This window comes from Aethina tumida, chromosome 4 (genome assembly GCF_024364675.1).
Source record: "Aethina tumida isolate Nest 87 chromosome 4, icAetTumi1.1, whole genome shotgun sequence".
In the NCBI taxonomy this organism is placed as follows: Eukaryota; Metazoa; Arthropoda; class Insecta; order Coleoptera; family Nitidulidae; genus Aethina; species Aethina tumida.
This window is the reverse complement of record NC_065438.1, coordinates 29,047,918-29,075,870: the sequence shown is the minus strand read 5'-3', so window position 1 is coordinate 29,075,870 and position 27,953 is coordinate 29,047,918. Positions and strand designations below refer to the sequence as shown.

General features: G+C 26.4%; 2 protein-coding genes across 4 annotated transcripts; one reads left to right on the top strand and one right to left on the bottom strand.

Annotated features, from left to right (window-relative positions):
* Positions 1-9,633: 9,633 nt before the first annotated feature.
* On the top strand, positions 9,634-17,871 carry LOC109596407 (alpha-tocopherol transfer protein-like). Of its 2 annotated transcripts, none has more exons than XM_049965871.1 (7): positions 9,634-9,651; positions 15,642-15,821; positions 15,877-15,971; positions 16,029-16,182; positions 16,240-16,433; positions 17,360-17,621; positions 17,674-17,871. In XM_049965871.1, the coding sequence occupies exons 2-7, from the start codon at positions 15,653-15,655 to the stop codon at positions 17,712-17,714; spliced, it is 915 nt and encodes a 304-aa protein (XP_049821828.1). In that variant the 5' UTR covers positions 9,634-9,651; positions 15,642-15,652; the 3' UTR covers positions 17,715-17,871. The 2 variants fall into 2 exon arrangements, with proteins under 2 accessions (XP_049821828.1, XP_019867512.1); XM_020011953.2 differs by lacking the exon at positions 9,634-9,651 and adding an exon at positions 13,536-13,695.
* A 1,667-nt stretch (positions 17,872-19,538) lies between these two features.
* LOC109596439 (alpha-tocopherol transfer protein) lies at positions 19,539-26,013 on the bottom strand. 2 transcript variants are annotated; one of them, XM_020011985.2, is made up of 8 exons: positions 25,908-26,013; positions 22,677-22,884; positions 21,658-21,752; positions 21,450-21,603; positions 21,192-21,385; positions 21,027-21,137; positions 20,818-20,968; positions 19,539-19,734 (listed from the first exon to the last, which is right to left on the bottom strand). In XM_020011985.2, the coding sequence occupies exons 2-8, from the start codon at positions 22,867-22,869 to the stop codon at positions 19,676-19,678; spliced, it is 957 nt and encodes a 318-aa protein (XP_019867544.1). In that variant the 5' UTR covers positions 22,870-22,884; positions 25,908-26,013; the 3' UTR covers positions 19,539-19,675. The 2 variants fall into 2 exon arrangements, with proteins under 2 accessions (XP_019867544.1, XP_019867552.1); XM_020011993.2 differs by lacking the exon at positions 25,908-26,013 and adding an exon at positions 23,135-23,263.
* Positions 26,014-27,953: the final 1,940 nt, after the last annotated feature.

Genomic DNA, 27,953 nt, shown 5'->3' with positions numbered 1-27,953 from the left:
ATACTTTTGTTTGTTAAAAGTGTGCCATATAATACATAATATCTTACTTGATCCAGTTGTAGACACACGCAAATCGCAATAGGAATGAATACATCTTTCCTCGGCTACATAAGTATATCGTACACGCGATTTCTATCTTTGTGAGACCAACCACTATTCGAATTGTTTTCCGGCAATTTATTATATAAGTTTTATTAATGTTTGAAGAGAATTTAATGTTGCATCACTGTTGAAGTTTGAATCATTTACGAATTTCTTTATATAAATCACAGTTTTAAATTATTTCCATATTTAGTGTAATATTTAATCGCGGCGTGAAATATCCCTAAAATAAATTCAATTTAAGATCTACTAGATTAATTTATTCTAGCTTTTCTTTTATATTTTCTATACTAAATTTAATCTCGCGGTGAGAGCATTTTCTTGAAATAATTTTATGAAATGGCTCATTCTACTCTACAGTTTCTAGAAGTTGTTTCAGAAGTTCATTAAAAATAATTTATTGTCTCAAATTTAACATATTTGAAACTACTACAACCACTACTTATTAATTAGGTTTTCATTAAGTTTCACTCTTTCATGGGTATTGTTCTACAGTTTGAAGCTCTGTTGTTTACTACATTTTAAATACAGTCGTCATATACGTGATTTGGGTGTGGAATGAAGATGTAATTAAGGAAGAAGTTATATCATTTATATCAAAAATATAACTTATAACATTAATATACGATTCCTTAAGTTGAACTAAGTAGCAAAACATATTAATTTGATTTCGGTCGACATGTTATCTTATGCAGTATCTAATGTTGTTGCTAATGTGATTGAGGCTTTTGAAAACAAAGGCTATTACTATGGTTCATTTTTGAACCTAAGTAAGGCCATTGATTACGTATCACACGAAATTTTGTTATGTAAATTATTATACTATAATTTTGATCCCAAAAGCACTAAGCTCTTAGTATCTTACCTGAGCAATCGTGTCCAAAAAGTTCGTTGCAACAATAAAACGTCTAATGAAATGATGATGTCCAATGGAGTTCCTCAGGGATCGGTCCTAGGACCGCTACTATTTTTGATATTTAATAACTATCTACCTACGTTCTTAAATAAATTTTTGACGTTACTCTCTTCGCAGATGATACCTCTTTGGAATTAGAATCATCATCACTTAGAGATGTAATAATTTCTAGCCAAATAAACTGTATTTAAACGATAGTAAATCGGTCAACATGCTGTTTACTTTAACACAGAGAAACTGACCCAGCTCATAACGCATTTCTGAGAGTTACGTGGTAGTCATCGTAAATAGCACATTTTATGACTCACGTAGAAATAGCAATTATTAATATTTTGTTATAAGTTGGACTTTCCGCTGCTTTGCCATAAACATGCGGAATACCTGCTAAGATATTTGACCCTTTCGCTGTCTCAGGCTGTTTTGAGGTCTGCCTATTATGCGCTGGTCAATTCTCATCTCGTATACAGTTCTTTCTTGGGGACACATATCGGGAACGTCCAGATTGTTTGGACCAGCGGTGTGCGGTGAAGGTGTTGGGTGGGCTTGCTTATGGGGAAGATTGAAAACATTGTTTTATTGGCTTGGGAATTCTTACTTTGACGTGTGTAAACTATTTGTATTCAACACTAATAAATTACTTACTTGCTAACCATATTACAATTAATGTATCTTGATAGTGGGCTCCACCGGAGCGAAGCACGGAGATTCATTCTTATCATAATAGTCCAAATTATCCATTAAGATGAATTAGTTAATAACTCTTTAAGTTTAACAATAAGATTATGAAATTAATAATTATTTATTATTATTAAATAATAAAAGATTGAACCCAGTGGCTATTATATTATTAACTCCCATCTCTGATATAAATTCGTCTTTATTACGAATAAGTCTAATACAAATTTCTTTTAATTATATAAAGTTCATTACACTAAATTACAAGAGTAAAAAAAACGACATAAAAAATTAACTTTTACATTATTTTCTGAAATGTGAATAACATCAGGAACTGGAAATACTTGTTAGTTGTGGAATTAATATGTGTTTAGCGTGTGTAAATGTTATTACATAATTTAATGCACACGTACAAATGTGATTAAAGTATAACCCAAATGACAACTTTGTTATTAACATCACATTTGTGTAATAAAAAAGTTAGCTTAAATTGTGATATGTGTATTTTTTCCGTTATTATTTATTTTTTTTTTTTTCATCAATAAAAAATCATATTAATTATAATCATTCATTTGTAGGATCTATAAAAATCTTTTGTTTAAAAAATTATCATATATCATATATATTTTACTGGTAATTTCGTCTAAATCAATCAATAACTTCACCGACACTATATGCATATCCTACCACTGACATGTTTATAAAGCGTGCGTAAAAAACCGTTCTATGAAATAAAGAGTGATCGATATTAATTTTTCTTAGTCATTGCAAATAGCAAATTTTTTAATGACTAACAACTATTCATATTTTGTTATAAGTTGTAAATATATTTGATTTAAGAACATCTGACAGTCAAAATCGACCGACAAAAATTAGGGTACGCACTACTCATTTTTAGCTACTATTCTCATACATATGTAATGTAGTTTTTGATAAATTTTGATCTCTCGGGCAGTCCCGCTCCACAAGCCAGTGGTGGCGGGAGGCCGACGGATCAACTGCAAGCCCAATCCTCACCCAGGGAGGTTCTAGGACCTTCCTCAGATTGGGCTTGTTCTTCCGGGAACCAGTTGACAGGGGGCTGGCATCTTTGTCAGTCCCGTCTTCTGGTTCAACTTCACCCGTGTATGTATATACACGCCCTTTCCCCCATATGTGCTAGCACATATGGTTTCCAATTGGTTATGATCTCCGGATCGGTGCCCGGAGGGGGGTTTACACTTTCCCCTCTCTGTCCCCAGAAAAAAAAAAAAAAAAAAAAAAAAAGATAAATTTAGTATTCCAAAAGTTTTATGTTTTTAAAATATAATTAAAATAGACTAAAAGTTGACCATTAAAAATTTTTAATTATAAACAAAACAATAACAAACAGTAAAATTATAATAATTATTCTGCTATTTTTTTCATCATTGAGACTAATATAATTAATTGGTATTACTGATTATATATTCTTCACATAAAAGTTTGACATTATTTAATTTTAAATATCGTCTATATTAATATTTTTTAAGGTAAAAACCCACCTCCGCGTTCCTTAGTTGCACACGTACTCTATCGCTTATATGTAGAGCAACTTTAGAAATTTCCATTTATCTTGATAAAAGTGTACGTTTAAATATTATTGTCAGTTATGCAGTCAGTATGTTTAATAAAAACAATACTGCAATATAATTGTTTATTATTGGGTTTAGTTAGATGTTTATTAATATTTGAAAAATATTCAAGGGTCAAAGGTAGCATCTTTAAAATAAAACAACGTACATTTAGCCTTCTTTTATTTAGTATCTAATACCTTTTCTTCATTGATTTTATAAGCTTTTCAATATAATCGTTCGATATTTCTTTCTAGTGATTTTGAACTTCCTAGAGTTCATTCATATTTGACAGTCTTTTTGCATGAATTTTTCGATCAATTTCTTCTCAAACGTTTTCAATTGGATTGAGGTCTGAGTTTTGTACTAGCCAAAGCATGACACGTACTCTTTGAGAAGCGAATCATTTTTTATCTAACTTAGACGTAGGTTTCGGATCATTGTCATTCTGGAAGGTTCACATTAAACTGATGTTGTTCGGCAAATGGAATATATGATTCTGCAGAATGTCACGATAGACAAAACGATCCATATCCCGTTTAACTTAACCGGTGGGCCTATGCCAAACCCAGAAAAACATCCCCAAACCATAACGCCTCCTGCACTATGCTTCACAGTGGGTCTCGTGTACTTGGGATTATACCTTTCATTAATTGGTTCTCTCACCTATGAAATGCCATCAGATATGAATAATTGGAGCCGACTTTCATCGGAAAACAAAATTGTTTTCCATTGCCTACCTCCAGTTCACATGTTCTCTTGCAAAAAATAATTTCGCTATTCTGTAGTTTGCAAAAATGAAGGGCGTCTTTGTTAGTTGTGTACCACAGACACCAGCAAATTTTAATCTTCGTTTTATGATACTCACCAACACAGTGAGTTCGTTTATTTTTTTATTTATGCGGGATGAGCTGATAAAAGTGTTATGAACAACAAGCGTTTTTATTTTCCTATCCACAGCTCTGTTAATATTGCGTTTTCTACTAATTCGTTCCATTGTATTAGAAATCGTCTTCAAAATGATCGATTTAATTAAATTTAAATCTCCTGGAATTTTACTCTACTTTTCACCATTCCGAAACTTTACTACTTTTTGTTGTTTAATTTATATTGATAAATGGTCACTTCTAGGCATTTTTATCTTTAAGGAACGATTTTGGAACCAGAAATAAATTATAAAATCAATTGTATTGAATATAGAGTTTGGTTGCTTTACTTATGAACCCTACCCGAAATAAAATGTTTTATAAAATAAGGATATATAAATTGAGACACGAAATGTTTAGACACTTATTAATTATAAAATTAATTTAAATTAAAAAGAATTGTTCTTTTAATAAAATGATCTCTACATATGAGCGTTGTATATTTAGCATTAAACCTCTTTTTGATAGGACGACTCACTTAAGTCATGTTTTAATTAAACAAAATGTTGATTGGTCATCATATTATATTTTTCTAGTTTTTCCCTACCTAATGTGTATGTGATCACGCAAAATTGAGAAGGACTTTTTTTAGAGTATGAGAGGTTCTTTAGTAATCTACTTCTCAGAGTACTAGAAATTACTTTAACCCCACAATACGACAAGATGACGTTTTAGGCGATTAGGTTCAATAAATAGTTCGTTCTTAGCAATTTTAAAAATTTGTGTGTTTTAATAATGAATGCTTTTTGTGGGTCGCTCATTTTTCATTTTCATTGACACGATATTATCGCGAAAAAATTGATTTGTTTAAGATAATGCTTTTCTTAATTTCAGCAGATGTGTTTTCATTTATTTCTTAACATAATAAATAAATAAACTTTTTAATAATTCACAAAATACACGTTGTAAATAAACACTTGCTTCTTCCATCCTATAATAGTATCATAATATATAATGGAATGAATTTAAATATTTTATTATTTATTTTTTATTTTAATTTGTGTTGGCTACACATTTGTATATACCTGATTTCCAAAATTTGATTTGCATTTTTCTACTACTATATAAAATAATAATATATGTATAATTCGTTATGGTGGTTACAATTGTTAAATAAAATGAACATATTTAATTTAAGAAAATTTTAAGTTTTAAATGAATGAATCATCTTGTTGTAGTACTACAAAAGCTTTAAAGTGTTAACTGATTCTTGAATATGTCTTCACAACTCCTCTTCGGTATTTATTGCCTTGAATACTCCAAAATAATTAATAACTTTAACACCTTTTTCAGCTTGTGTTAGACTTCTACATACACCTCTCACGGATTACAATCGTTTGACCATCGAGGGCTATTTTCATTAAAAACACATAAAGGAGAAATTTGTGCTAATAAGTTTATTTCTTGTTAAACAATTTAATTAATAATATTATAGTTGCACCATTAAATAATTAAAATTTGTCAAATATATTTTTTGTAGTAATAATTGTAGTTTCTTGGGAAATATTGAATAATAATTAAATCTTATGCAAAAGTATTAATTCACAAACCAATAATTTAAATAATTCCCAAAATGAAATTATTCAGTAATGCTTACCTAATCCTAATAATAGCAGATCCAATAGTTTTAGTTCGCTGGACAACCATGCAGATACTGTTGTTCAAAATTGTCAACCATTATTATTTTAAGACAATAGTGCTATAAACCATATTCCCTAAAAGCTACACTAAAGTATAAATTTGACTCACATTATTTAACTGTTATGACTAATGTATTGATAATACATTAAAGGTAATTATTTATATGAGAAATATGATGTCTGATGTTTAAAAATAACTCAATTAATTATGTATATGTCAGAGCTCAGAGATAATGCGCTCTGATAGTTCACGCAGGAGTACAATATAAATTAATCTTTGCGAATGCATTTAGGAACTTTTCATATATATTGGGAGTTGGGCCGAGTTGTTAGGATGTTTTCGTTTAAATTGTATAACTTTTCAAATTAAAAATGTATATATATATATATATATATATATATATACATTGTGACGAATTGTGTGCTAAACACGGCAAAACCGAATAATCCTTTCCAATCAGTCCAGCCGGCCAACATACATCGTTCTTTGTTGTTTACTAAAGGATATCGATGTTCTGTTTCAATCCACAAGTAACTGGGTCTAACGCTTTCGATGCATTTAATTATAAAAAATACATAAATTCTGGATCAGATGCTATATTTAAGCAAACCTTTTAGAAGACCCTAGGTGTTCTGTGAGAAGTCCTATACGTTTAATATTTTTGACTAATAAAATTATACGTTCTTTATGAACTTTAAGAATTAAAAAATTAAAATCATTTAAATAATAACTTTAAATAAAATGTATTTAAAACGGGAACAATATATTTGTTTTACTATTTCTTATTTTTTTTTTCCGTTCCTTTTTTCAATTTTTTTAGTAAATATATGCAAGTAACGTTGCAAATTCCCTAACCGATACGATGAAAAATTCCTAATATAAGTAGTATTACTTAAATGTAGAAGTAGGATTATATTAACTTACTATTTATAATGTATAATACGTTCCTAAAATACAATAGAGAATGTTATTTATCACACGACACAAAATCATTCATGTTGTTTCGAATATTATTATTTCCTTTAGGAAATATTTGAGAAGAATTGTAATAGATATTAAAGAACATGTTCCTATAATAACAAACCTAAGCTTAAAAATTTTTTAGGTAAAACCAACATGATAATAATTTCTATAATTTTAATTTCTTATTTAATGGTTATGCAACTAAGTATACAATATGTATTCTTATTGCATATTATCAGAAACTAAAATTTAAATGTTTATATAAATGTCAAAAATACAAAATAAAACAATTCATATATTTTAATAGAATTTCAAAATTGAAATATTTTTCATGTCTATATATTTATTAATGGAATATTTATTAATGGAATAAATGAAAGATATCTAAAATTAGTTTAGACTTAATATGATTCAAATTTTTTACTAATTTAGTTATAAGAGAACAAAAATAAATGTAAACATTCCACGAACACAATATAGATAGAAATAAAAATACCTACATAATTATTGTTAGCAAATAATCTATGCATAGGTCAAAATCGATTGTATCAAAGTATCTGAACTATGAAAAAAATTTAAATTTATAGATTCATAGTGATATCGTATAATTACTGAATTTACTAAAAGTGTTATTTAATATACCATATAATTATAGAAATGGTTAATATGTATTTTTTTAAATAATATTAAAATTTAATTTTAAAGAAAAAATGAAGAAACATTTAAATACATTGCTAGTTACAATTAGAATTACTACATAACAGATCAAAGGTTAATTATATCTGCATGTATAATTAAATTTAATTATAAATAAAAAAACTAATCGATTTATTTTTTACATTAACGACAGATCTAATCAATATTTATCATTAAACATTTACAATTTACTAACATTTCGTGTTCTTAATCTTGGATTAAAAGTTCCATATGATTAATAGATATATTTACATGTTTGAAATACATGAAAGAAAAAATATTAAAAAATAATATGTTATTTATTCTTATTAAATTTTTTCAATTCAATTTCTATTTAAATCATTTTAAGACTTGCGGTTGATTTCAGATAAATGTCTAATTATAAATAACTTTTCCTGATAATAACGACGACAGAATAAGACTGTGGTTTATATGTAAACTATCTCTATGAAATTGAAAAACTGAACATATTTTAAATATTTAGTCAAATATATTATAAATCTTCCTATAAATAGGACATCTGATATTTATCAAAGCTTTTTACACTTGGATATCTTGAACTATCTGCTCATTGTCTCAAAAATTAAAACGTTTAAATGATTAATGACTAAATGGAAGTTCATTTAAAGACATTCCCTACAATGGTAATACTTATACTTCGCTACTAGCTTTCGTACGAGAAAGCCTACGTATGATAATTATTTTTGAGTAGTGTCCTTTAGTACTATTTTTTCTAATATCTAGCTTAAGGCATACTTATATGATAAAGAAACATTTAACATCAATAATGAGAATTAGGAAATCTCGAAATGACGATTATATCAAATTAAAACAATTGAATTGCTCTAAGGCTTTTAATTTGGTAATAACTAAAACTATTTATTGAGTGATTAAAGAAAATAAATGCTACCTAAATGACAATACTCTTCCCATGTTTTTTGTATTGTTGGGAAATTATTTTTATATTACATAATTTTCATACTGTCTGCAATTTTTAAAATGAATTATTGTCAATTATCAAAATTTTTAGAAGGTCCAGTTTATTTTACTGAACAAAAATTTACAATTGTCTTAATTTTAGAAGTGCTAGATGTGTCGTATTTTGATGAAGATAAATTAGTATAAATTAATCGCATAAGTTTTTTAAATATATTTAATATCGTAAAATATGGCATAAAAGAAGAGACTTAAAATTTGTTGAAATAGAATAATGATGTAGCTAAAAGAGCTAGGCTGTACAATTGGTCTTTAAAATCAATATCAAAATTTATCCATTTAGAAGTTTCACAATAGATAGAGAGAATATTGTATTAGTTATTGAATATAACATAGAAACAAATTAAATTAAAAAAAAAGCAAAAATATCATTTTAACACATATGAGTGGGAAACTATCATCATTTAGGTAGGGTTAAACGGCACCTAAATAATAATAATAATAATAATAATAACAATTTGTCATCCTGATTTGCAAAACATTGGGTATTTAATTGAAATAATATCTAATATTTGTTATATTTTTGCGACCTTCGAGAGACAAAGTGTTGCATTTTTAATAATAACTCCGGTGCTAGTGACTTATTTATAAAATAAGAATAGTATAACAATAATATTTGTCATTCTGATAATATATCGTAATTCTAATCATTTAAGTGTGGGTGAATTGAGCAGTAGTTCTCTGGTACACTCCTAAAACTTCAGCTGTGTTAAATGGAATTGAATATTTGTAGCACTTATTAAATTTTTTACTATAAATAAAATATTGATTAAAAATGGCTAAAGTGGTATTCATCCCAGTTCCAGACGACAGTAAGTAAAATTATTTCATTATCATCTCTCACTTTTAGGCGCATTAATAACAGTTTGAATTTAGTATAAAAATTTGGTGTATTTTTAACAACATTGATTTAAAAAATTCCAATAAATAATTCTAGAATTAATGTTGAAACGTACCTATGCAAAACGTAGTAGAATTTACATACAATGTGATTGTCGAGATTGACATTAACTTTTGATATTAAGTATAAGTTGTGAAAGTGACTAGTGTACTTTAACCATGTTCAAATTTAACAAAGGAAAAGAAAAACAGAAAACAGAAGTTTTGGCTGTATTTGGTACTCAACCGATTACAGATGCGTATGGTTAGTAAATTGTATTTACGGCGATTGTTTTGTTTTACTTTTATGATTTAGTTGAATTTTAATTCACAGTGTTTATTATGTAATTTATTAGTGTTAATGATACTTCATTATTAGTCGATTTCTAGTAATTCAATTTAAAATCACTTAAAAATTATTTTCATTCTGAATCAGACGTTGTTTTAATCGCATTATAATTATTAAGCCGATGTAAATTAATTATTAACCCATTTGTAATATTAATACTTCCTTGAAGATTCCAAAGTCCCGTTAATTTTCTTTAATTATGGATATAATTAACTAATTAATAATTTGTTTATTTTGAAATGATTAAACACAATCTAAATTGTATTCTAAAATGAATTGTTTTTAATATTACATATAAAAACGTATAGGTATTTACCAAATAATATAATATTAATTCATCTACAACATTTCGACAAGTTGTTGGATATTGGACAAAATTATGATGCAAATGTATAACTAGGTTAACATTAGAAATTTACTGCATGACAGACAAAATGTAATGACATAGTTATTTACTATTTCACATTAACTGTTTCATTTTTGTACTTTTCCTTTATATCATTTTAACTGCCTAAATTACTTAATTGTAAATAAAGTAAATATTCAGTTTTGATTATTTGTTATTATAGTATTTCTAAATTATGGGAATACATTTAATAGTGACAGCGGAATTTACCAAATAAGGTAGCAATAAGCAAACAATTCATCATCTCACTTCTATCATAATAAATATACAATTACATAGTTAAGCATTAAAAAAAATAAAGAATTTAATTCTACTGATGATTATTTTGGGCTGGCAAAACGAAGAGCAACTTATGCTTAAGTTTAATTAATACAAATAATTTGTAATTCGTATTTTAATTAATTTTACATTAATACACTGTAGATTATTAATAACTTTAACACCTTTTATTCATGGCAAGCAATAGATGGTCAATAATATTTGTATCCATATTTGCCAGGCCTCCTATAGAACCGCGAATAAGTTTTGCTGATTACTATACTCTTTGTGTCTTATTTTGTTGTCCACTATCTCCCATAAGTTTTCAATGGAGTTTAGATTGAGATATTGAGATGGCCAGTTCATAACATTATTTTTTTTTCCTTTAAAGCCACTGTTTCAAATATTTTGAAGTTTGCTCCGGTCATTATCTTGTTGAAAATAAAGTTTTAGTGGCATATTTTTATACGTCGTTTTTCAATATTTCTTTATACATAAAACGATCCATGATACCCTGTATTTAAAGGAGAGGACACATTCCAATTGGTTTTTCTTGGTCGTCCAGTTTTATTTTTTTTTCCACATTACCAAATCTTGAAAATTATTTTTAAAACAAGCATTACAATCGAGCGATATTGATTTTTCTCTTATCGGATTGAAAGAACGATACACTCTGTGATTTTAATTCGAAAAATAATTTCTTTCCACGAGGTACTATTATCTTAGTTTACTACTAAAAATGATTGTGAATTTTGTAGAGATTGGGGACATTTAGTAAAAAGTTGTTCTACTTTTTACCAACCGAATATTTAGTTTTTTGATTTGTAGCTAAGAGAATAATTTTTAATACAAGAAAAATTCACCGGTATGTTTGTATACAGTATGTTTATAATTGGTATAAATTATATTAGACTTGTATATACAGGGGTGCAGCAATTTATATATTTTTAAAGTTGTCAATACTGTATATATTTATTTATTGTTTAAATGCACTCGCCAATATCATTGAATTTTTGGTGGTTTTTTAGTTTTTTAAATGTCATGATCGAATTGTAAACTGGTACATAAAAGGTAGACAAGTACGCCTTGGTTGTTCTCATTTCAACTTACATCTTAACTCTTACAAAAACAATTAAACAATTATTATATTTTTTATGCAATTTCAGAATATTTTTACCGATAATATTGAAAGGTGGCATTATCAATCGATTATAATTAAAATGAAAAATGTAATAGAAATATTTTTCGTTAGTTCGTTTCGTTAAAAATTAGGCAGAAGTCCATACTACTTTATTTTTTTATTATACATATTACTAAAAATTGAATTAGTTTGTAGTTCCTACAATTTAAGGATATTTCCTAATATGGTTAATAGTCTTGAAAAAAGTTAATTAAATATAACATAGATTAATTAAAATTTATAAAATATACCTGATATCTGAACTTGTTTCATCTTATTTACTTCTAACAATTAAATTTAAATCGAAAAAAATTCTTATTGTGTCAGTATTGTATAATAATTTCTTTTTCATATTTTTGGAATGGAAACTAGTATAATAATATATTTTAATATTCTTTTTTATTTTTGTAATTTTAATTTAATACATATAAGTGTCTTTATAAATGGAAAAATAAAATATTCGACTAACAGGTTTTGACTTCTTTACATAACTAATTTCTCATATAATTAAAAATATGTTATTTGTCATACATGTTTTTATAGAAAGATATTCAGTAAGGTCAAAAAATTGATTTATTTAATCCAATTTAATATGTTGTTATAAAAATCTGTGTTAATTTGAAATTACCATTAAACATTATTTCGTATGTTTGAAATGCACAGTGGAATTCCTAGTATCTGCGTTTTTGGATTCGGGTTTATTGGTCGACTTTTGTTGGAATTATTTACTAACGTTTCGCTAGCACGACTGGCTAGCATCTTCAGAGGTCTGATTTGGTTCGTGTCACTTTGACATCTGATTGACAACTAAATGACAACCTAGATAACTGATGTTCTAGAAATTTCGTGTTTTTTGGTCGGTCGTTCTTATCTGCTTAGAAATTTTGGTGTTTTTGAGTACTGGTGTCCATATTTTATCAAGTTTCAATGCTTTTTCTTTTCTGTTGAAGTTGTTTCACTGATTATGGATTTCAATTGTTTCCGTAATAATTCTCTTGTGATATCCAGTAGTCGAAGCAAGCAATAGTGTATCTTGGAATGTTATCTTGATTTCCATCTAGCAGTGCATGTTCAGCTACAACAGACTTGTCCGATTGTCCTAGGATGTAGTTTCGTTTGCGTTCCTTAATCTAGTTCATATTGAACGTTTTGTGGTACCGATGCATACTTTTCCCCAAGAGCATTGTATGCCCCAATCTTTACATACATATGTATATTTTTAATTTTATTATAAAATACAAAGGTCATTGGAACTAAAATTAGCATGATATTAATTAATCAAAATAACATGTTTAACTTAATTACTTGGTTTAAATGAAAAAATACTACCTAATTAAATTATGCTAGAATTCGCTAAAGTCTTGAACGGCACGTTAATGGCAACACAAATTTTGAAATCGACTTGTTTACAACATTCCTATTACTAACTTTTACTTTTAATACTAACAAACGTAACAAAATTAAAAAAAATTATTGCAAAATAAAAGTAAAATAAGGAAACACAAAATTTTATAGTTAAGTTTTAAATTGATTGATGTTTATGAATTAAATTAAATAAATTTCGCCAAAATCTTTCCATAAATTAAACATTATAAAGAAAATCTTTGCTTATTAATATAGTTGGAAATTAAGAAATGTTTATCCCAAATTTTCGTATTGATATTTAGGACATCTGTCAAATAGTTAAGCATGATCTATATTATGAAACTTTCATTTTTGTTATTTTTAAACTTATCGAAATCTTATCCGAGAATACTCATATTCTATTAATTTATATTCAAGATTCTGCTTTGCTTAACAAAATTTATTTTTCATTATGGTAGTGACGCATTGTGTTTGTTTATTCGATCTCTAGGAAATGACCTTCACTCTCGGTCCTCATCAGAGTACAGTTGAATTATCCGATGGATTTTGCTTGTTATTACGTGAACAGGTGATCGTATATATTTTCGATGACGCGCATGACCATTGGTCGGGAATATACCATTGATGATTTTCTGTACTTCTTGCGGCAGTCAGTTATCCTTCGTCTTTTGGTCTGTTCGTAGAATATATGCACGATCACTGCAGCGTTTTTGTTTAGTAGTTATTTAAATTATTGAAAATATGCCGAAACGTAAGTTAATACTAATACTGTTTATTTACTTTTACATATTAGAGAATTGTGAAAGTAGGGTTTATAAGAAACTGGGTTAGATTAATAGTTGCCAGAATATTTTATATTAAGTATTGCAGTTACTCTAGTGTGATGAATTTCGATGGTAAGGTTTTTTATTCGAAATTACATTTAGGTTATGATTATTAAAAGAATCCATTAATACTATATTAATTATTTGTTTTATTATTTCTTGATAAACATTTTTTTTAATAATAAAAAGACAAACTGAAGAAATACAAAGGCCACGAATAAATAAAAAAAATCTTTGCTATCTCGGATAGTTTTAAAAAATAATAAATTAATATATAAATAAGGAATAACAGATCTTATAATTATTATTGTATTTATTAAAATTTTAACATGTACTTCATTTTACTTTATTGACACGAAATGGATACTTAAATAAGAAGAGGTGTTTGAGCTACTCAAACAGTTATTAAAAAAATTGATTTGTATACATATTCGTAAGAGGAAAATTATATATACATGAAAATTAAATATACATGAAAATAAATATGTTTAAACCTAATTTGCATTTAAACATAGTGTAATACGATAAAAGTCAATTATAGTGTGCTGATACTGTACTATTTTTAGTAAAAATTTTAATAGGTAATGTTTTTTTTACTTGTCAAGTCAAATATTAGATACTGGTTGATCTTTGAGATTTCTGTTTTAAATATTAATAAATTTGCATATTTTATCACCTAAAAAACCTATAAAAAATTGTTTATTTCTTCAGTTTCGATAGTATATTGTTTTCTAAATATATAACTCGTCAGATTATCGACAGTCTCATATTATTTATACAATGTTATGTCAACTGTCTTATTATTATGTAAGTTTAATATTAATATTATTGCAAGTTTGTATGTATTATGAATCAAACTATCCTCGTGACTTACAAAGTTCAAGGAAATAATCACACATCATTTTTCTTATTTAAAACTAGTCACACAATTTTATGAGTAATTAGTAAATTTTTTAATAACTTAAAATTTTATTAATTTTTGTTAATTAAAGGTTGACTGATCATTATTTAAAAAAAAAATGAAAATAAGTTATTTTATATTTCATTATTATTCTTATTATATTATGTGTGGTGCATGTATGAAAACAGCTTTCAACAATGTTTTTATTAAACTAATTATTAAAAATGTCTGTAACATAGATATGCTGGCCGTTCAACTATGAATCATATTTATCAGTTTAGTATGCAAGTGCACGGTAGCAGTCCGCCAACTCCTCTAATATTGTTTACATAAAATAGTACTATTGTGTTGTTGTCTAGTGGTACGTTAGTTATTTTATTTTCATAAAAATACTTATTATTTTTTCGGAAAATAACATACCGGAAGATATTTCGGTTTTCAAGATTTTAGCTTACATGAATTGTTAAAATAGCACACCCATACATTAATTATTAATGACTGATTAAGCTTTCCGTCAGTTCCTAGGTTAAACTAATAAATTAGTTCTTATTTCCTGGTTTAATTTCCACATTATAGAAATATATATTATCATAAATAGTTTAATTCAGGGTTTTTGTTGAATATTTAAGGTCAACAGAAATAATTCATTGTGTAGTTATCCTTAAATAAATGCATCATACAAGTTAGAAAAAATCACAATTTATGCATTAAAATTCATATTCCATAGTTTGACAATAATAAATAATAATAATAAATGCGTAGGTTTTCTGAGTTATGTTTAAACGTGATTGAAAAATCAATGATTCATTAATAAATTACCTTGCGATGTTCTTGAACGTGAAAAACCTATTAAAAAGGTCGACCGCTTTCTACAATGCTTGTGCATTCTTTAGAAAAAATCTGTAAATAGAATGAATAAAATATTTATTTAAGTATCGTCTTAAAAGTAATTAAATTCGTATTGTATTTTAGTCGCCGCAACAATGTTGTCCGATATGGATGAGTTACCCACCGTACAGTTGGGAGACTTCAAGCTCGAATTCGAATTGGGAGAGCCCTCACCGAAGGTACAAGAAATTGCACGCAAAGAACTTAGGGAAACGCCTGATGTAGTTAAAGAGGCAATTCCAGCTCTCAGAGATCTTCTCAAAGGTAAGTACATGTTACATTTGTATTTGTCTAGTTCTAATCGAAATTTGTATTATAGAGGAAAAAGACTTGCACGTACCATTAGATAATGAACTATGGATGATAAGATTTCTCAGGCCTACGAAATTTTACCCCGAAAGTGCCAGAGATTTAGTAAGTTACTATGCAGAAAGTTAACAACTGTTTATTTATTTATTAATAAAATTGCAGATTAAAAGATACTACGATTTTAAAAGGAAACATTCTGCCCTTTATGATGGCTTATTGCCCAGCAAAGAAAAAAACGTTTTCCAGCAAGATGTTCTCACGGTACAACCTAACAGAGACCAGTTTGGTAGAAGAATTTTAGTAATTGAATTGGGAAGTAAGTAACATTTATAAATAGTAATAAGTACGTTTTCTAATAATGTTTAATTTATAGAAAAATGGAAAACTAATGAATTGACTCTTGATGAGGTATTTAAAGGTTGTGTGCTGTTTGTTGAAGCAGCCATGTTAGAACCAGAAACTGAAATATGCGGTGCTGTAGTTATATTTGATATGGACGGTTTAAGTTTATCACAAACAACAAAATTCACTCCTGCTTTTGCCAAAAGAATTGTTGACTGGTTGCAGGTAAGTAATTTTATTATTTTGTTTTATGACAAATTTTAATATTTAAGTAGAGAATTATGTTTAAGTTTACAAAATATAATCCATTGTTATTAGTCTTTAAAATAACAATTAAACAATTTAAAATTCGAAGAATTATACCAGTAAAATATTTGTTACGAATAATATATAATTTGTTATTTATTTATATTTATTTATTTTTGTACGTAAACCAATTATTTATATTACAAAATTCGAATAAAAATAGATTAATTATTTATTACTACAAAATGCAATCGGCATTGCGTTATTTAGATTGATGTATAATATTCCTTTGATGTTTAATTTTAATAACTTGTTTACTCATACTATAATAAGTAAATAATATGTTTTACTATTCGCAATATTTTTTTTTTTTTTCAATCGAATGATGTATAATAAAGTCTTTGACTTAAGAGTCTACTATTTTATTACAGTGATGAAATAGTAATTTGTTCTTGAAAGAAATTAATTTCAATGTGACTCCAAAAATGAAATACGTAATTATTGCATAATGTATTGTTCTTACTAACTGACTGAGGTTAGTCCAAAGCAAATAGAATAGGTACTGTAATGTAAACATGTATGTTCACAGAATTCATTATTTTATTTATTTAGGAAAATTTGCAAATATTCATAATTGTTGCTTGGTGTAATTACATACATTTACGAAAGTGAAAGAGCGATATGTCGATAACCAGTTGAAAATTTTTCATTTTCAAGTACACAAATCTAATTTCTTAAAAGTTACGAAATTGCGCTGCAATATTTATTCATTTAATTATTTCGTACCAAAATTCTATTATAACAAAATAATAAATATTCAAAGTAATATTAGACTTCACATGAAATGTATATAATACAGATATATATTTTATATGTTACTTTATAATTGCAATAAATTTTTACAGGACAGTGTTCCAGTGAGGGTGAAAAATATTCATATTGTAAATCAGCCATACATATTTAAAATTGTGTTCGCCTTATTCAAACCGTTCTTAAGGGAGAAACTTAGAAGTCGCATTATTTTCCATGGCAGTGACAGAAAATCTCTGCATCAATATATGGATCCCTCATGCCTTCCTTCCTGTTATGGGGGTACTTTAGATTTACCCAGAGTAACTGGACCGCAATGGTTGGAAATGTTAGAGAAATGTGATAAAGAGTTTAAAGGTAAAGTGGATGAGATGTGGGGTGAAAAGTATATTTTAATTTTGTGTTTTAGCAATCAATTCGTTTGGGTATAATAAGAAGATAGAATCATAGGTATCATAAGTGCCAACTACTCCATTTTAAAAATTAAAGGTATATTTTATAATATTTATTATATTTAAGTCAATTTGTTATAAGCATCACACTTCGTATTGGTTAAATCATTATATCTTATTGTTACATGTATATGAAATAAATAATATTTTTATGATTTTTTGAATTTTAATATTACCTCTTAGTAAACAAAACTAAGTACTTTTTCTCAAAATACCTATAAATTAATCAAGCCAAGACCAAAATAATCGTATAACAATAAACTCCATTTTTTATAAATGTTTTCAATATTTAAAATGATTGTAATGTAGTGATACATTTGAAAGTTTTATTAATTCTTAGTTAATGTGGCAGCAGTTGTCCAAAATGACTTAAAAGTTGAAATAGAGTTCAGAGGTTTTAATTTAATTTAAAATTGTAACAATAGCAAATTCGATGATTTTTAAATATATGATTTCAAGTCAAGTTTGTTGATTTGTAATTTTTTGTATTTCTAAGAACGTTTGAAAATATAAAGAATTGGAAACATTTGTGGCTTTAGACAGTTAATAATAAATAAATCAGCTTCTTCAAAGGTAATATTTGTAATTATATAACATTTATAGTTTCGTTTTACCATCCTAGATTGTATTTGTAAGCAACATGTGAATAATTTCAAATTATCCTACAAGGGATTTGTTTAGAAAAAAAAAAATAGTTAATAATGAAATTTGTACAGTAATGTGATATACTGTAAATCAAAATAATTTATAATTCAATTCTTTCTGTTTTAAGCAATGAATAATAGAAAATGTGGTTAATTGGGTAGTTACTAAATTATTATTAGTATCATGTTTAATGCGTTAATATATTATAATATTATTATTATTATTATTAAATTATTTATGTAATTTAATGTAAAATGTAATTATTATATTATATACCAGAGGTGGCCAACCTGCGACTCTTTGAAGGATTATTTGTGGCTTCCGATAAATGTACCCGAGTTCCCTTTTCATTCCAGAATTATCAAGAGAAGTAAAATAAATGTGTTTAATTTTTAATATTTACATTCAATACACATTTGTACTTTTATTTATATGTTTTCAATAAATATAATTTCTGTAAACAAATTTTTTAATACATTTTTTGCATATCTTTTAAATACGTATTTAATTGCGGATCACGAAACATTTCAAATTTTGAAAAATGGCTCGGACTATCAAGGAGCTTGGCCACCCCTGTTATATATCATATTTAAAATAACCTCGTTTTAGAAGTATGTGCAGATAGAAATAATTTTTGGTACTTTGGAAACTTTAAGACGAAATCAGTTTGACAACAATATTGTATTGAACAATAAAATACATTTTCAGTAAACTACCCTATTAGTCATATTCATAATGGGTCTGATTGGTATCATCTTCGTAAGACACTTCTTAATTCTAAAACTTTTAAATTTGATAATTTTTAGCATTTACATTAGATTTTATTATGGTTATCTGTGTGTTTATCCTTTTTTATTCTGAATTCAACTTTTTTGTCAAATTAGGTTTATTAGGTAGGTATTTAATTTTTTTATTATTTTTATTGTTAATTTTTTGAGTTTGATATATTTTGAGTTTCAATTTCGATAGTTAAAATTAAATAATTAATTTAATTTATTTACCATTGTAGTATTGATATTTTAGAAATACAAAGTAGCCCGTAACAAAATTCTGTAAAATTATTGAAGATAAACAAATTTTTCATAAATTTTGACCTACCATTACATACTTACTATTTTATTAGGTTCGATAAAATTGTTTGTGGAAAAATTGTGGTTAGCATCATTTAAAAGAAAAATTGTAAATATAATTTAATTTATTATACAAAAATATTTTTAAAAGTTTATAAAAAATAAATTTATCTTTATACATTTAAATTTAAAATAGCTAATTACTTAAATTAATGATTGATTAGACATAGACATTTAAATTATTTTAGGAATAAACAATTTCTTTTCCATTGGCATCCACTGTGTATCCATATTTGTTGAATCCTAGAAATAAAAAACGAATGTAGTAAATATTTGAAAAGGGAATGTATAGAAAAAAATCTATACAACTGGAACATAACAGGGTTTACATGATATCACATTGTTCTTAATAAGGGTTAAGTTGTTACAAATAATATTATTGAAATTAAACCTATTTTCAATCAAGTTGTACTTAATATCATAGTCATTTGATTGGTGTGTGGTTTTATATACATTAATTTTTATCTAGCAACTTTGGTTATGTACAGTACAGAAAATGCTCCCCATATCTGGATTTTGCAAGAGATGGATGCACGACAAAGTACGGAAAAGCCACCCAGATCTTCAGACCTTTCTCTAATTGAACATGTTTGGGATATAGGACGGGGTAATGATAACTAATTTACAATGTCATTTTAATGAACTGAGACGTAAGATTCAGTACGCCTGGGATGAGACACCACAAGAAAATGTCGATAATCTCATCAGATTATGAACGTCTTAATCAAAGAGGGGGTCTGACCCATTATTAGCTTCTGACAAGTTGTTACCTGTACATAACATTCGATATCGGACAGAAAAATTAAAATATAGGACCCTTAAATAAAAACTAATCATATATCTAAATCAGCACACCAGTTTTTATAAGGGTATTATTTTGAATCATGAAGGATAAAGTTGTATTCAACAATATTTTGTCCTTATCGGTACGACCCCATGGGCCGTAGCCCAGCGTAGTCAACGTAGAAGCTGCAATTCCTGGGAGTTTTGTAACGGGGAGGCTAAATATTGTATTAAAGTAGATCCTGTCTATTTTTGGTATACAGTTAGAAAGTCAAGTGTAAAGTCCTCATTTTGAGAATTTAATTGCAAATTCATCAAGTGATGAGACTCATTTAAATCAAGCTTCTTTACAGGTAAGAACTATATAAGATTTCATTGTTATCTATTGAAGTTCTGTTGTAGAGGGAAGTGAGATAATTTTAGCACTGCACAAGTATTTCCTGCACCAAGTAATTAAATTTTAATTATAGTGTGTTTATTTCTTGAATGATATTAAACTGATAATAAAAGTTTTTTATTTATATGAAAGTGATTCTGACTTACGTATAAAATCATCTTCATAATAATATAACATTTCTGAAAACACTGATCCTGGATAATCTGGGAGATTCGCTGTACCTCCTATACAAGGAGGTAAACATTCAGCAGGAATTTTTTCAAACAATGACTTTTTGTTGTATCCATGGAAGAATATCTAAAATTAGAATAAAAGAAAATTAAAAATTAAATTCCATATTTGTATGGCAACATACTCGTTTACGTAATTTTTCTCCTAAGAAAGGTTTGAACATCGTCCACAGCAACTTGAATATGTACGGTTGATTAATTACATGAATTCCTTTAAGCCTAACAGGAGTGCAGGTCTAAAATATCTTTTAAAATAAAAATATTCTATTGTTGTATTAACTTCTTCAAACCTGGACCCAATCAGCCATCAATTTTGCAAGGCTTGGTGAGAATTGGTAAACGTGAGTTAATGCCAATCCTTCCATATTTAATATTACTTCTGCACCTCCAAGTTGACTTTTAGGTTCCCGCATTGCTACTTCAGTACCCACCATGACAGCTTTAAACATATCCTCTAAGGTCACTACTTTCGGATTCCATTTACCTGTAATGGTTATAATATGTATATAGTATTAAATACTATTCATTAATATTAAACATTCACTCACTTCCTACGTTAACTAATTTTATTCTGGCTCCAACTGGACTTCTAGTTGGCATAAAGAAAAATACTTCATTGTCAAACACGTGTCGAATATCATTAGGATATATATTCATACAATATTTCGGAAATTTCACCCTGAATCCATAGAATTTTTTCATCTATAATCGTAATATTAGTTAGTTTGTATATATTTTATGAACTACTGTACTTACAATTTTAAACGCACTTTCTGGATAGTATTTACAAGGCCTCAAAAATTTTAATAAAAATTCTGTATCGTCGATTGGAATATTCCAGTTTGGTTCAGCTAAAATAATAAAATAATGTCTATTAAAACCGTTAACAGTCAACAAATAAAACAATTATAGGAGTTTGTATTCTAAAATTTAATAAATTATAAGAAACTTCCGGTTGGTTAATGTGAAAACCTTACCCTTACAACCATTTTTTCATTAAAAGCGTTCAATTAATTCTTGAAACGTGCGGTTTATAAACCTTGACTACTGAGACTTGTAATTACCTAATTGAATATGAAGCAACATAAAATGTTTCGAATTAAGTGTATTCAGATCTTAAAGATTCCATTATGTTGAAAGAGAAATTCTTTAATAGTAAAGTAAGGCGATTTGTTTTGAAATCTCATTTATTTAATTATAAATTTGTATATCACAACAATATGTATTAATATTATCAAGCACATATTGTAATTAATTATACTTAAAGTTTAATAAATTCATTAAATAGGTATCTGAAAATAGACTAAAATAAAATATATTAAACTTTTTATATAAAAAAAATCAACAATCAGTCAATCAATAATCAATTATCGATTTCAAAAAAATATAATATATTATATTTATTTGATATATGATATTGAAAAAATAGAATTATTTAAAATGGGTGTTCTGTTATGGTAAACATATACTTATACATTATTGATATAAATGTATCTCAAATTAAATATCTTGATAAAAATAATTCAGTATTAAAATTAAGAAAATAAATAAAATAGAATAATATACTTCCAATCGCTCTGCTAAATTTGACACAGCATGTACTTACTGCAGCTCCTATAACAATTTATTTCAACTTCTATGTATGGGTCAAACTGTGGCTTATGTCTATTGTATGGTAATGTCAAGATGATTATTTACTAATAAGCATTAAGTAAAAATCCTTTGTCATTTTACTCCGAATTTCAGTTACTTTTTCAATTAAAAAATATACTCACTTTGAATTAGTTTTCTTAATTCAGTTAACCCATTTTCAACATTTTCTGGCGTTTCCCTAAGTTCATTTATGGCACGTTGTTTCCAATCTCCCGTTAACTCCTCAAGTTCAATTTTAAATTTGTAATCGTTAAGTTGCACAAATGGAGCACCATCTTCGTCTATTAGTATAGGAAAGTCAGCAGTATTTGGCATTTTGGATGTTCAGTGCTGAAATATACAAATCAAAGTACAAATAGGTTAACAATTATTTAATTATGAATCATATGATAATGAAGTAGCCTTGAGTCTAGCAGAATAATAGAAGAACGTGCACTCGCTGATTTAAAAAAATATCTAAGCACTCTATGTAATTTAAATATATACATGTTAACAAAAAACATTCTAAAATAAAATAATGTAAAATTTTATATATGTAATGTTAATATAATATTTTAAAGAATTTAGAATATACATTTACCTATTTAACAAAGGTATATAAAATATCCTTGACTATTTTTGTCTTTATTAATATTCAGGGACGACGATGAAGTTTGACCACATGAAAATGTGAAGTGGAAAATAACATTCGTCAATAAAAATTAATTTTAATTTTAAATTTTTCACACCATAATTTTGTTTTGCAATATTATATTTTTTATATTTATTTATAATGATTACTGAATTCACATACGTTTAAAAGTTATCATGATAAACTTCATATTTCCGAAATTTGTCAGAATTATGTTTCTTCTTTCTTTATATTTTAACTAAACATTCAATCAATATTTCAAAGAATGACGTATATAACTAATAACTAAAAATATAGGACATCCGCTTAATTTGCTATTGAATTAGATAGCATTATTGGCTTCCATTGTTTCAAGTTCTCTTTCCATGTCCAATATTTCCTGTCACGTTTCTTTAACCTAATTTTGTATTGGTCATTGCAAAGTAGGTTGGTGATATTTCTTTATGCGAGTTATTTATAATTTATTTTTCAACAGTATCAAGCATTTTATCGTGGGAATATTTAATATAAAACTGATAATAATATATACTAGACAACAAGTAGACACCCAGGCAATACAAAATTTGTTGAAAAAAAGAGTGAACAATTTGTAAAATTAGAAATTTATCATTTCTAGTTAATTGGACTACTGCAGTATATATATATATATATATATATATATATATATATATATATATATATAATTATTTCATAACCTATTTTATAGTATACAACACAACGGTTTGTGTTTAGAATTTCATATTTCCATTTAAAATCTTACTCCTATAAGGGATAAAATAAGCAGTTAAAAATGTCTCAACAATAATAATTTACTTTATAAATTCATTCCTTCGAATTAAGTAAATTACGGTACAGCGGTACAGTACTATTTTTAAATTTAAATATAAATATTTGAAACTGCATTAGAATATTCAATTCTGAGTTAGAAATAAATTTGACATTAATATGAAAGTCAATTGTTCAATGTGCAAAAGAGGCGGAAAGATTTTTCAAGGGAGCAGACAGGTTAGTCTTTTTTTGATCCCATGGTAAAATGTTCCACTATCATAAAAATTCTTATACAAGTTGACCTTCATGATATTGACATCTAAAGCTACATCTGCTTATATTAAAATAGTTTAGAATTATACAAATTTTGAACGTTTATTAAAATCTTTTTTATTAGTTCTACTGGTTATTTAAAAATGTGTGATTAACATTTTTGGAGAAGTAGAAAAAATGAAACCAAAATTCTTTTTTATTAAATTTCTATTAAATTAAAAAGTAGAAATAAAATGTCAAGGAAATATATTGCTTAAAGTAGGTTACTAAATAATTTATTTGAACCAGAATTTTGAATTAAATTTTTATTATTTGTATCTTAGTACAGAGTAATTTAGGATTTAATTAAGAATATTTATTTAGAATGTTATCTGTATACTACAATAAACAAATGTCTATATTTTTAGTTGCTTTTCATTGAATATTTTATGTATAAAACAACTGACAAATTATTTCACATCATTTCACTTTATCATTAAATTGATTAGTCATTATTTTAATATATTAATAATCATGATGTTATGCATTTTTAAATATTAATGATAAATAAAAGAGTTTAGTAGAAAAAGCAAAAGTTATCTGAAAAGGAATGATCCAAATTTTCTTGAATAGTATTAACACACTATAGGCGGGTAGCAAAATAGTCCAAACTAAGTTGTTGAATGATAACAAAAAATAAGAGATAATTCTTTCAGTTCCGTATGTAAACCAATAGAGTAAAATTATCTCACCCAGCTTTTAAAATAAGTATATTCAAAAACGTAAAAATTACCCGGCCCGCTAACAATCAACAGTTCTCGAGATGGGTATTTTTACCCGACCCGCTTATAGTGTGTTAATATAAATCGTATTATTTTCCATAACGTAAATTAACATAAATAAATTTTATTATATTAATGCATAAATTATTATTATTATTATTATTATTTGGTATGTTTCATATGAAAATATTTTAGTCTGACTTTTAGCTATAAATTACATATTTTCAAAAAATAAATAAGTAAATAAATAAATAAAATACTAAAAATTTATTTAATTATAATGATGATTTGATGATTACTTACTATAAAATTAAGAACTTTGTTTATAATAAACTAACGTTATGAACTATGTTAATTGCATTTTATTTATATTATTAAAAATATTTTTATACAAGTAATCACAGTTGAGTTTAATTTAATTTTTTTACTTTACCAGAAACAATTTTTCTCTTATAATACAAGTATGTTATGTCTGCTTTATTGATTTTTATAAAGAACAAAATTTTATTTTTAGTTATTTTGCCTTACATTTATTTTATATTTAAAATTTTAATACAAACTCAAAAGCAAACTAATCAATAATTCTTCAATCAAAGTACATTTATCCATGAACTATATAAATTATTAATCTGTGTTGTTATTATTAAAAATATAAAGATTTTTCTGATAAATTTGATGATATTTAATGGATGGTGAAGAAACAATATAATTTTTTTGTCTAACAATATTACCAATCTATTTACATTTAAAAACACACTTAAATAATATTTCTGTATAGGATCGGTTATTAATATCAAAATCCATAATATGTGTCCATAGAAAAAGAAACTAAATAAACGAATAATGTTTATAAAAATTTGTCAAATAAAATTTGCAATTAATATTATTATCTTTTGTCAATTCTGAGATTGTCAACTTACACAAGCTAAATTGATGTATTTGCAGATATTTCCCCTTTACACTGTTGAATTCAGTAACCTGCGCACTATTTTCACTAAGAGATTGATCCGACCTGAAGTAAACGAAACAGTGTGGCAGCAGGCTGCGTCAACTTGCATGAAGTGTAGATTGTGGTCAACCACGTTCTTTGTTTCACATGTAGTTGCAGGAACTGTTTTCATTCCCCACCTTTAAGTTCACAAAATGTAGTGTTTCTCGGGGCAAATGGACATGCTACACGACTACGGGACTTCGGTGTTTAATATACTAAAACTTAATTTACATAATGCTTAAAATTAACCTATAATTTAAAAAAAGTCCTTATTCACAATATTTAAATTTTCATTGTCATCATATGACGTTTTTTAAATGATTAATTTTTTATTAGAGAACAGATATTTTTAACATAATTTTATTAATTTAAATAAATCTATATTTTAGATTTATCTGTCACATTGTTGTTTAGTATAGATCTTTTTATTATTATTTGTATTTTTAAAAAGTCAAGGACGCTCACTACCTCTGTATACTGTATATTGACATCAATTTAAAATCAAATCATGACATACAATTATGTAAATGTAACAATTTAAATTAAAGCCTGTAAATTATCTTTTGCACGATGTCCTAGAATAATTGTTATATTTTGAAACCTTAAATTCTTTATATAGATAGTTTAAGGTGAACCTGACCCGGTCATTATTGAAGCAACATTATTGAATGAATATGAATTGTAAAATTCGGGTACCCCTCTCATGACAATATTAATGTATTAGTTACAACCAAGCCGTGTTCAAAAATGATTCTATCGGGTCTAAATGTGTTGGCTTTCGTGCTTAAAATGTAATGTCCATCTGAGACATATTTATATTGAAATTGTCATTAAAAATTGAAAATTATAAATTGCATAATTTTAGAGAACAAAATAAACGATCTCTTATAAATCAAACCAAAATTCATGAATTATTAATTAATAATTAATTACTTTTTGGGATATATCCCTAAGAAATGAGAATTCTTTTTGTGATTTGAATTGAAATTTGATGGCATTATTTCGAAATTGTTGGTTAGAAGGCAACCAACCCATTTCTTTACAAAAGTAATATTAGGTAAAACCATCAACTACACGAATGTTGTGTTGTGGCATAAGAAACCTGATCCCATCATCGTTGAGGTCGTTGCCTCATTGATACCTGAAAAATACATGTTAATATCAATGTTTATTAGAAAAATTTTTAAATTGAACTAATAATAATAATATAAAGTGAAAACCCGCACCTTGTTTAGACAATGTAATAAATATAATCATAGTTATGATAATAAAGAGATTTTTCGGAAGTAGTCTCAACTGACCGATTATTATTTTTTCAATTTGAATGAAATTAATTTTCAAAATCGATGACTCTTTAACATTCTGTCAAATCCTAAAAATAATTCTTTATATTGTAATATTTATAATTTTAAAATAATTAATGTAAATAAAATAAACTAGACTTAGTTTGTTCTTAGCCACAGTTAGGCAACTCACATTATACAATCGCACTCTTGTTAATTCAAACCTTCGATAATTCGAACCTCTCTATAATTCAGTTAAGTTATCACGAGTTCCCTAGAAAATGTCTTTATATTTCGAAGTAAATCAATACATTTTTATGCACTAGGTAATTCGAACGAATAAATCATCGCTACGTAACAAAACGATGCGCTAATTCGAAAGTTGCAGAGAGACAATTTCAAACTTGTATCATCGTGCACAAGTCTTTGTTTTTTTAACGATTAGTTTGACCACACTTCTTCACGAATTCGTTAGTTTAGTATACAAATTAAATAAAAGTTTGTATTAGTTATGAGTCTTACAAATTGTATTTATTTATTATTTTTTAATATTTATTTATTTATTTTTTTATAATTATGTATTTATTTGGTAATCTTAGCTAATTAATTAAAATATTATATATTTATTTATTTATTTGGATGGCGAAGGTGGTAAAAAAATTAATAATGATCACTTATACTAAGTACTTTGA